Genomic DNA, 12032 nt, shown 5'->3' with positions numbered 1-12032 from the left:
ATGTTTTCTATTATATGTTGTGAATCCAGGTAAACAAAATTGCAGTAACCTTACCAGTAGCCCTACATCCAAACATTAACATCTTCCTTAGTGGACATGATGTACTGGTGACAACAGCATTTGGTGTAAGTGTGCGGTTTGATGGAAACCATAGAGTGGTGGTGAATATTCCATGGGAATATGCCAACAAAGTGTGTGGAATCTGTGGAAATTTTAATGGAAACCAAACTGATGACTTCTTAAACCCAGATGGTGAATTAGAAGCAGACTCTAACAGTCTTGGTAACAGTTGGCAGGTGGACAATGACACAAGGTAATCACAAGCCATTTATCCTTAATTTATAATAGTAAACTCATGTTAATCCATTGCTTTAAGATAAAAGGCCTTCGATCTTACCACAAAATATCAAGCAGAGATACCCATTACCTAAATTGTCCAATGATGGCAAAATCCAATCCAGTATGTACAGAACCAGGATCATTTACAGTTGATATGACCATACCCCTTAAACTGAGTATATGCAGTGCACACTGATTGTTCACTCTCCTTGATATTTACTTACAATGAGTCTACTTCACTCCAGTGGGTAATTAGATTTACAGGGGCATAAAGGGAAAGTGTGTATAAGCAGTTTTGGGCAAAGGGGTTGAAGGTAAGTGAACCTTTAGCTTTGCCCCATATGGACAAAGTTCTACTGTTCATCACTGTAGAAAAAAAAATGACAGTTAGCAGCTATAAATCTTGTAAAAGTTCACTTACCTGTCAAAGGGATTCAGTGCCATCCACACCCAGGCTGATTCTTCACTAGCCTTTGGGTTCCCAGCGCCTCCATCTTAACTGTTGGCAGCCAGATGTGCTGCTTGTGGCTTCACAGCTGGCTTTCCATTGCGCATAAGCAAGCTGCCATGCACTTTATTAATGGTCCTGCAGTTTTCTGGCACCTGTAACATGTACAAGATCTCTTTTGGGTGAAGTTTCACATTAAATAAGGATCACTTTGGTATGGTCCATGTTATTTACCTGGTTCAGTATTCAAGTGTCTTATATTTAATCAATTATTTCATGCAGAAAAAAAAACAAACATTCTCTAACTCATTAAAATTAAGATTCCTCTCATGTGAACTGCTACTCCACTTCACGACTTTAATTTTTGTTACAAAAGATTCACTGACATCTGCATCAAACTTCATACTACATCCCTCATGTTTCCAAATGTATTCTCCTAATAACTGAACTGAAATATTTCTTGTAGTTGCACACCTGGATCAGAACATGAACCAAGTTGTACTGTGGATGAAAAGAATACCATTTCCAGCAACGATTTCTGTGGAATGATTACTGATGAGGAGGGTCCATTCAAAGACTGCCATGGCATTGTATCCCCACTAATCTATTTCAACAACTGTGTCTATGACTTGTGTGAACTGAGCCTGAATCCAAGTGCCTTGTGTGATAGTCTTCAGTCCTATGCACAATCCTGCCAGTCTCATAAAGTAACAATAGGTCCCTGGAGGAATGACTCTTTCTGCCGTAAGTACAAAGTTAAACACTCCTCTGTTGGTACTGACAATCAAGTATGGGGAAATCCTAATTTATAGTGATGTCATCAGGAAAAATCTTCCAATAGGGATAAGTATCCTGGTGACGAATGACTAAGAGGAGAATTCCCTTCATTTTGGAGAGATTTTCTGTCACTTCCTGTTGCATTTCTGAGACAGGAAGTGTAAGGAATACTCTCTAGCAGGACAAACACAGCAAAAATAACCATCTGGAGCTGTATTTCTCTACTCAATTCATAACTTTAAAAAACGTGTGGGCGATACAGTACATACACTTTAACACAGTATGCAAATTACAGTAACCTAAAGCAAATAAGCAGGTCTCATTTTTTCTTGATTTGCTTTTAGAGATAATGATGTTCATGAGCTGTGTATATATCTTCTTTGGTAAACCTATCTTTGTTTCTTTAATAGGCCCTTGTTTAATACCAAATAACTTCTCGAAGGTTATTTAGTAAGAACAGCCAAGCCTTGTTTTAACAAAATGCATTTCACATCACTCAGTATGTTTCACTGAGAAATAGACATTGTTTGACCATATTTAGAAAACCTTAAAGAAAACAATACTGAAAATCAGAGTGATTTTACACGAGCATAGATTTTGTACTTTATCCAATATTCATGTTTAAAACCAACCTGAAGAATCACGCACCATCTCAAGATGGGGCACAAAAAATAAGATTCATTGGTGTCTCACCTTTTATAAATGATCCTTTTTACCATGAAAATTTTAAGATATACATATTTTATGTGTTTCTACATTGGAATGAGGTTTGCCACCACCATAGGTTTCTTTTGGTAAATCAACCAATTTGCTGCTTTTTTCATAAAATTATCAGTGCCTTGTTTGTCTTTAATTTTATTTTGATACGAGGTCACCAATCCTTTTCTGTCCTGTCCATAGCACTTTTTTTTTTTGCTTAAAGGCTTCCTTTTAAAATTGGGCTTTTATTTCAGAAGCTTGTGTTTAGGGTTCTAGTTGATTTTGTATGTATATTGGTTTTACTATATGTAACAAGCGTTCATTGGTTACTGACCATCTATTCCTGGAGTTGCTCATATGGTACTCCTAGAATCCCTTCCAGGACTTCCTGTGGTAGTTGCAGAATCAATGGCAGGACTTCTAAAGGTACTGGAAAAATCAACTACAGGACTTCCTAAGTTCCCTGGAACAATGCTGGGCATGTTTTCTTACTAAAGGGGTATTTGTCCTTCAACCTTTGAAGTAGCTACTTCTGTGTCCTATTGCCTGCTACTATTGTGCAAATTTTTTTTTATTATTCACTTCAACCACTTTTGAGATTGCCTTATTTGGATTGACCTGCCCAATCTCTTGATTGCCACCTGCCTTTGGCCCCTACCTGGACCTACCTGATCTCTAGTTGGTCACCTGACAAGACCCTTGCCTTGATCTGACCACTCTCTTGTTTGCTGCCTTTCTTGACCCCTGCTTATATCTGACAGTTTTCTTGCCTGACACCTAGTGGCACACACCCCAGTGCCTGTGCCATGAACTAGTGCTGGCACTTCCCTGTTGCCTGGGTCAGTGAATTGTAGCCAATTAGTGGCCATGAACATCAAAGGCAATTTTCTGTTAGGCATAGTCCCAAAGTGCCAATGTCCATGTTGCTTGGCATTTAAGCAACATGTCTACATGCTGGTAGCCCCTGCTAGGTAGCTGCCTACTTGGGTAACTTAGAGATCCCTTCCATTGGTGCTTGCAGATATCCTGCCTCTCCTCTTCAAGACTCTTCAAAACTCTCTGTGTCTCCTTTGTGGCTGCCTGCCTCATTTGCGATAACCAAATACTTGTTAGCCTGTCTTCCACCTAGTGGGAATGGATTTCTCCCATGACACCTAATGCACATTCCCTATAACACAGCCATTTTTTTCCTATTTTTCCCATCATGGGCCACAGCCTGGTGACAGTTTGCTGCAAAATTATCCAGGAACATTAGGGTTGCAAATTTCCACCTCTAGGTGATCTGGTGAATACCGACTGTTGCTTAGACCCTACACATTGGGTGTGCCTGCATCACCTCTTGGGAACCATAAATGCTGCCTTTTGTTTGCAATAACAAATCAATTCCAAAGCCAACTTAGACTGTCCATAAAAATCCTACTGTTCTATAATAGATATAACATATACTGTATCTTTTTTAATGTACAGACATATAGCAAATTGGTAACAGCTGGACTTGCATACACACATTAAAATTAAATTCCTCAAAACTTACAATAGAATTAACAGACTTTTTCTCTGTTAATTCTATTCAAAAGGAAAGCGCAAACCGTCATGTCAAAACACATGAGCTTTATGTTAATTGGTCAGATAAGTATTTTTCATTTATTTTCATAGCTTGGCTTAATTCTTATTATCAATAACTGCAGAACATGTCTTAGGCAGCCTATAAATTAGTTATTTTTATCATTGAACTAGCGGGTTAAACAAAAAAATTACTTTATTCCCCTATCCCCACACTCAATGTGGACGGAGAAATCACTCCCACAGGGGCACTGTATAATGACAGCGGGGAGACTCCCCTGTCATCAGAATACAAAGATCAGCACTTCTGGCTATAGCCAGTGGTGCTGATTGTGTGTAAATTTTCAGATAGTTCGGTTGTACAGGAGTTGATTAATAGATTGACTAATGTACAATCAGCCAGCCCATACATGGATCAAAATTCAGCAGGTCCATGCTGAACAGGCTGAACTTCAATCCATGTATAGCAGCCTTTAGGCATTTCAAAGTAAAACCTTTATATTGTTTAACAAGAAGTTTAGGGGATCAACAATATTAAAAGTGTTTGGTCCACCAACCAGCTTTCTCTACATCCTAGTAAATAAGTAAAATACTGGTATATAAAGGGAAGATTTATTGCTATGTAAGAGGATTATGGAAAGAATGGCCTAAGGTATAGAGTATTTGAATTCCCTTGCCTGAAATACACTTGCCTTGAACTTGCTTGTAGAGTTTGAGTTCTGCACCTGCACATTAATACAAGATTCACCCCATTACTTTAATGGGATTTGCCTCAAAGTTCAGGTTCCCCAAACTCTGAACAAGATTCACCAAAGCTTTGGAGAACTGATCCCAGGCAGATTGGTCCATCACGATTTTTAAACAAAATGTGATTACTACATGGCTGATTATTTTAATATCCAATAAGTAAAACATGTGAAGACAGTGTGAGCTTCGTTCTCAGTGTTCCTGTAAGTCTACTCACTAGTGAATATGAAAGCTTTTATAATGGTAATAACTCTCATGTTTTAAAATACTTTTTATACATGTCCATTAATTACAATATTACATACATTCAAATCCAATTTGAAATGTTCTTCTAATTAGTTTCTTATTCACTATTATATTTTTTCACAGCACTGAAGTGTCCACAAAACAGTCATTATGAGATCTGTGGAACAGCCTGTCCATCTACTTGCGTCAGTCCAGAATCACCAAACAACTGTCATCTCCCCTGTACAGAATCCTGTGTCTGTGATCCTGGCTATGTCCTGTATGATAAGAGATGTGTCCCAAGCCACCAGTGTGGATGCTGGGATAATGACAGGCACTATCTTATAGGCTCAGAGTTCTGGACTGATGACACTTGCTCCAAAGTATGCAGATGTCCCTCTGCTGGAGGCAGTTTAGTTTGCAACTCTGCTTCATGTCCACCTAAAAAATACTGCGGCATAACAAATGGAGTTCCTGGATGCTTTGATTTCACATTTGGTAACTGTGTAACCTGGGGGGATCCTCATTATGTCACCTTTGATAAGGAAGTTCATGATTTTATGGGAATATGCACATACACTCTTTCCAAGCTTTGTACCAATGCTACGTCTCTGCCATATTTTAACATTGAAGGAAAAAATGAGCATCGTTATGGGATTTCAACTGTTTCATTAATACAGAAAGTTATGGTGGATGTTTACGACCATACAGTAACCATTGTTAAAGCTAACCCTAGTCGTGTTCTGGTAAGTTTCTTGGAATGTTCAAAATTTCATTAATAATTCTAAAGTTGCAGATAGCTACTTTAAATGTAACCTGCATATTACTCATTAACAGGTGGATGGTATCTGGACAAATCTTCCAGTCATCTTGGTCAATGGATCTCTAACAGTAAAGCAAAGTGGTCGATATGTTATTGTAGAGACAGATTTCTATCTTACAGTGTCTTATGACACTGACCATACAGTGGATGTGAAGGTCCCTACTAATTATTTCAACCAAACTTGTGGAATGTGTGGCAACTTTAATAGCATGCGGCAGGATGACTATTTGATGCCCAATGGACAGCTAGCTCAGAACTCAAATCAGTTGGGAGACAGCTGGATGGTAGAAGATGATGATGATCCATTATGTAACACAATTGTTCCTACACCTCCACTGCCATGTCCACCAGAGACAGAGGAACTCTATTCAAACAATCAGTTCTGTGGTTTGTTAACCAGTAAAGATGGTCCTTTCAAGGCTTGTCACGCAGTAATTAACCCAGATCGCTTCTTTGACAGCTGTGTCTTTGACCTGTGTGCCCTTGGTGCTGGCAGTTTATGTAACGCATTGGAAGCTTATGCTGATACCTGCCTAAGAGCAGGAGTCACCCTTGTCTGGAGGAACTCTACATTCTGTCGTAAGTAATGGTTTTGTTTGTACGTACTTGTATGTTGAAATAATTTTGTGCATCTTGGTTTAAAAGAAGGGCAGAGAGCAATGACATCATTCATGCAAATCTTTACCATTTTACATTGTAACTTAGTTATGTTGACCTTACCAGGGGATCAACAAAATTAGACGAGCCTAACCTGTAAAAAAATAGCTTTATACATACCTGTCCATCTGTGTATTTGATAAAACATCAACCTGTAGGAGAGCTTTCAGGTAGGTCAAATAGCAGTTTTCCCACTAGCCATTGAGGTTCCTCCTTCTGATCCCCCTAGTCACAGCAGAGTATTGGCATAGGGGCAGTCAGGAGGAACTGTAGCGCCATCAGAAGACACACTTCTTGACATACCCATGAGGAATCTCATGGACACTTCGAACTTCCCTACATAAAGTTTTTTAATATGGATAATAATGGATAATGGACAGATGTACAGGTATGTATAACATTCTTATATTCATAGGTTAGTGCAAGTGCTTTTACAAATTGCTGACTCTGTCAAATAATCACTTTAATGTCAGTTATTATATATGAGCAAAGAATATATATATATATATATATAAGGCACAATGCAACATAAAATATTGATATTTGTTTTACTTCAACGTTTTTTGTAATCACATTATGGCATGTGTCATTATTACTCTAAGGTCATTACTAAGTGTGATGAGATCCCATAGGAAGACCAGTAAAGTGGAAGTTTTTGCTTAACAACACCTCATCTTTTAAATGGTATCTCCTCACTGGTCTCCGTTGTGCAACCTGCATATTTACAGAACACAACAATTAAATAACCTTTTTTGGCTTTTCTCTGTGTGATTATGGAACCACAAAGCCCCAGCCCCTTAGTTGTAATGTGCAGGGCTAACAATGGGGCTGAATTCCATAGAGCAGTGAGGTCACTGGAGACTGCTTTGCAATGCATTGTAGCCTCAATGTCTTCTTTAAGCTCTTAGCAGTGATTCCATAGTGGTGCAATCAACAGTATGATCATTAAAACTTAAATGGGAAAATATTCTATTGATTTATCTGCAGACAAAATGTTTAAAATATAGAGGGAGGAGTGTAGATTTATTGTACCATTTGGTCTTTCTCTGTGGTCCAGCTTCTATGAATCTATTTTGAATAATAATTGCTAATAGTTTCCCTGAGCAACAAGTACATTATTCTAATCCAAATGTGTTTGAAAGTTCTTATTATAACTTGTATACATCACTGTGTCATTAGACTGCACTATATTTTTCTAGTCCTCCAAGCACTTCCATGGTGTACTATGGCTGTAATTATGACCTTTAATTAGTGAAGCAATTTCTTTTACCTTGTTTTTTAACTATTATATGATGTAGTTAACTGTTATATCTTTCCTTATTATTTAGCCATCCCCTGTCCAGCCAACAGTCACTACAATCCTTGTACTAGTGCTTGCCCAGCCACATGCCAGGACCAGAATGCTCCAATAGACTGCAATAAGCCTTGTACTGATGCTTGTGAATGTGATATTGGCTTTGTGCTCAGTGGACACACTTGTGTTCCTGTCAGTGAATGTGGATGTTTTTATGATCACAAATACTACCTGGTAAGTGATGCCATGTTTTATTATCACTGTTTTATCATTTGATTTTTTTTTATATGTGGATCAATTATAAAAATTGATAGTCAAAAAATAGTGCTGCGCCAGATATAACACTACACTCTCCTCCGTGATTAAATAGCAAAAAAATCATATGAATAAATATAAATAAAATATACCATAGTAAACAAAAGTCATAAATTCATGAGACAAATTCATACATTCATGCGAAAAAGGTATTCAAGTAAAAGTGTTTAGATATTGCAAATAAATTGCATCTGTGCAAAAAGTCCCAGTGATAAATAAATCCACAGGATCCACAAGATTCCCTGCAGTTTCAAACACCTCCGTGGTAAACAATCAGGTGCTTCTATAACCCCCACCAATAAGCAATCAAGCCTCTCACCTTCCTATCTGACCCAAGAGTCACCTATGGGTCAGATAAAGCAGTTCCCTTCGGGATATGGATGGATGAGTCAAAATAGAGGATTTGCAGCTGACAGGCAATCCACAGGGACCAGACCAGGTCACTCATACATGACACCATCAGGCATAATAGCATGGGAGAAAAAAGAGGATCTAATGCTCTCTGTATGCTTAAAATGGCATTTATTAGAATAAGAAAGCAAACTCACAAAAACGGCACTTCAGCCATGCAAGCTGTAGCAGCGGTTCAGTAAGAGCAGGCAGAGACGTGATGACTCGTGACCAACAGGCTCCTCCCCCAATACACGTTACGGTGAGCACAAAGCACTGACTTCTTGGTAGGGGACATGTAAAAATAACTTTTGTCTTTCACCTAACCCATAAACTTAACCTTTATCCCCAACCTTACCCCCAAACTTTAACATTGCATTATGTATACCTGAAACAGTTTTAGTAAACTCCAATTCCAATATATTGTTGTACTGCGTTTTTAAAATGTGATTCTGTTCAATTTGAATATATAACATACATTTTGTAGCATGTGTACCATACAAATGTGCGGTATCTTTAAATATTCAAACAATAATCATAACACAAAAATTGCTGTAAAATCATGCCATGCAAAAATTAAATAATATATTACAATATGTGCACCATATGAGTGTACTGTACCTTTAAATTGTCAAACAATAATCATTCAAAATTAGCATTCACATATACTGTGCATGTGTTACACAAATCTCCACCAGTGTCTGCAATAAGTTATATTCAGTTTCTCCCAGTGAATCTCACCACTCCTAACCAACTCCTAAGACCCCAAATAATAGGTGGTCTTTGCAAGCTCCCATCCTCCGGAGTGTAGTTGTCATCAGGTACAGCAAAAAAAAAAAAAAAAAAAAACCTCACAGCACATCAGCAGAAGGGAAGATACACTATGTTTTCAAAAGTATTGCGACACCTGCCTTTACATGCACATTAACTTTAATGGCATCTCAGTCTTAGCCTTAGGGTTCAATATTGAATTGGCCCACCCTTTGCAGCTACAACAGCTTCAACTCTTCTGAAAAAGGCTGTCCACTGTAAAGTCAGGCACAGATGTTGGTCGAGAAGGCCTGGTTTGCAGTCCCCGCTTTAATTCATCCCAAAAGGTGTTCTATTGGGTTGAGTTCAGGACTCTGTGCAGGCCAGTCAAGTTCCTCCACCCTAAACTCGCTCATCCATGTCTTTATGGACCTTGCTTTGTGCACTGTTCCAAATCATTTGGTGGAGGGGGATCTTAGGGGTTGGGCTTGGCCTCTTACTTCCAGTGAAGGAAACTCTTAAGGCATCAGCATACCAAGACATTTTGGACAATTTCATATTCCCAACTTTGTGGGAACAGTTTGGGGATGGCCCCTTCCTGTTCCAATATGACTGTGCACCAGTGCACAAAGCAAGGTCCATAAAGGCATGGATGAGTGAGTTTGGGGTGGAGAAACTTGACTGGCCTGCACAGAGTCCTGACCTCATCCTGATAGAACCTCCTAGGGAAGAATTTGAGCAGAGACTGCAAGCCAGGCCTTCTCGTTCAACATCAATGCCTAACCTGACAAATGCGTTCTGGAAGAATGGTCAAACATTCCCTTAGACATTCTCATAATAATACCAAGTAAGCGGCAATTATCATGATTCTACTGTAACTGTTAACCCTAATCCTGAAATTACCAGTGAACTTAAAGGATAATACTGGGTTAAAGACTAATACTGGGCAGCTAAATACTGGGGGCACTGTGCAAAGATCTATGTAAATTTAAAAGGTGTTGAGTGTGTGGAGATACGTATGTTGGAATTTCAGGGGGGCCTGTCTGCAGACTGGAGAAGACAAGGAAATCTCCCAAGAATGTTTTTTGAGCCTTTTAATTCACATGACATTGACACAATACAGGTTCTATTTACCCTTAACTTCTATCTTATCCCTTAACTCTTTAGATGACACAACTTCTAAATCTTCAACTAAACAGAACCCCTAAAGGAGAAGTGACAACTCTAACCTAACCCTTAAATCTTAAACTTGAATATACAGTATTTCTAATCCTAATCCTTACAGTCAATGAACCCCTTATTCTAATATTATAATGACAGTTATGATCTTGACAGATTTCTCACATCAAAATAAACAAAAATAAAAAAGTTTGCAATATGTGCATATAAAGTACTGTATGCAAATCGAATGTGCTTTAAACCTAAAGTGTAGTTTTTGTTGAGAAAAAAAAAAAAAAAACCCTGAGTGATATACTGTATGTATCTTGCAAGGATTTTAGCAAACCTTGTAGTGGATTAGGAAAAAGCTTTTTGTTCCAATACGCCCTTTCCAGACTGATTACTGAATGAGGGATCTGGTTCATTCTCACCACCAGTTGCACATTCAGTGTTTTAATAAAGAAAGTTGCTTTACCTGCATTTCTCTAGAGGGGTTAACCCTTGGGGGCTGCAGGAGTTGCCTAAAATCTCACTTGTATCTTAACAAAGCAGGAAATGGCATCTCTGGGACGATGGCAACCTCCAGGTTTCCATATTGGATTAAAGCTTTTGACCATTTTCAGAAATTATAGCACCCGCATACCAAAATGGAAAGCTCATTTTGATAACATTAAATTTTAAAATGAATTATGTAGAAATTGTATTATCTAATTTTTTAGGAAAGTGTTTGTAAAGGCAGAGGGATTTTCACTTTACTGCATTATATGCAGTACGGTAAAAAAAACCTTCTACATGCATCCCCCCAAATACATATCTGGGCCTCATCTCAAACCAGCAATATGCACAAGAGCTGAATCTCTCTCTGTTCTCTTGCTCCTCATTGGCTCAGATGCAGCAGCAGGGGCTCCTGTCAATCAGAGCCACTGAAGAGAGAGTGGGGGAAGGTGCCTTATGGACACACAGTGAACACCCACTATTGCTCCCACAGTAAGAGGCTTGCTATGGGGGCACTCAGCAGTGGGGAGGAGCCAGAAGTGCTGGTGTGTGACCCAAGAAGAGGAGGATCAGTGCTGCTCTGTGCAAAATCATTACACAGAGCAGATAAGTATAACACGTTTGTTACTTTAATTTAAAAAAAAAAAACTAAGCTTAAAATCACTTTACCCCTTGACCTCCAAAAGATGTATCCCCTTTCATGATCAGGCCATTTTGTGTGATACAGCACTACGTTACTTTAACCACTTGCCGACCGCCGCAAGTACATATACTGCGGCGGTCAGCCCCGTGCAGGCAAAGTGACGTATGGTTACGTCACTCGCCTGCGAGCCAATAGGGGGCGAAATAAATCACTGTCAAAATAAATAAAAAAAGACTTACAATTTTGAAACAAAAACAATATCTTTGTTCAAAAAAATTGAAATCAAACTTTTTCATAAATTTAGGTCAATATGTATTCTGCAACATGTTTTTTGTTAAAAAAATCCCAATAAGCTTATGTTGATTTTCTTACACAAAGGCTATAGTGTCTGCAGTAATTTTTTTTATACTAGCAATGGCAGCGATCAGCTTATTTACATAGGCATATCTGAGTTCTCTGTGACATACTGACAATCAGCGGGTGCTGGAGGACATTGAGTGTTGGACACCTGCAGATTGGCTTCTGTGTGCTCTCCTGCCCCAAAGCACCCTCCTCCTTTCCTTTCCTGGCCTGCCAGGCTGCATACTTGGAGAAGGGTCTGGTATGGATTTAATTATGGCATGGATTACCCCTCAAAATCCATACCAGACCTAGGGGGTCTAGCATTGATTTTGGGGGGACGACCCCACTGCGTTGTTTTTTTATTTTG

At 38.8% G+C, this 12032-nt stretch overlaps 1 protein-coding gene across 1 annotated transcript in view; it reads left to right on the top strand.

The window, feature by feature from the left end:
* Positions 1 to 10260, top strand: part of LOC309550485 (IgGFc-binding protein-like) — a gene marked incomplete at both ends in the record, with an annotated part of 80790 nt that extends 70530 nt beyond the window's left edge. The window contains 6 exons of the mRNA XM_082250854.1: positions 30 to 313; positions 1254 to 1531; positions 4943 to 5544; positions 5636 to 6200; positions 7607 to 7806; positions 10195 to 10260. Coding sequence (XP_082106980.1) covers positions 30 to 313; positions 1254 to 1531; positions 4943 to 5544; positions 5636 to 6200; positions 7607 to 7806; positions 10195 to 10260 — 1995 coding nt within the window. The remainder of the gene's footprint in view (positions 1 to 29; positions 314 to 1253; positions 1532 to 4942; positions 5545 to 5635; positions 6201 to 7606; positions 7807 to 10194) is intronic.
* Between the last annotated feature and the right edge of the window lie 1772 nt (positions 10261 to 12032).

This window comes from Pelophylax lessonae (genome assembly GCF_965119305.1).
Source record: "Pelophylax lessonae genome assembly, chromosome: 3".
NCBI lineage: Eukaryota > Metazoa > Chordata > Amphibia > Anura > Ranidae > Pelophylax > Pelophylax lessonae.
The sequence above is the reverse complement of the archived record's forward strand: the minus strand, read 5'-3'. Positions and strand labels throughout refer to the sequence as shown.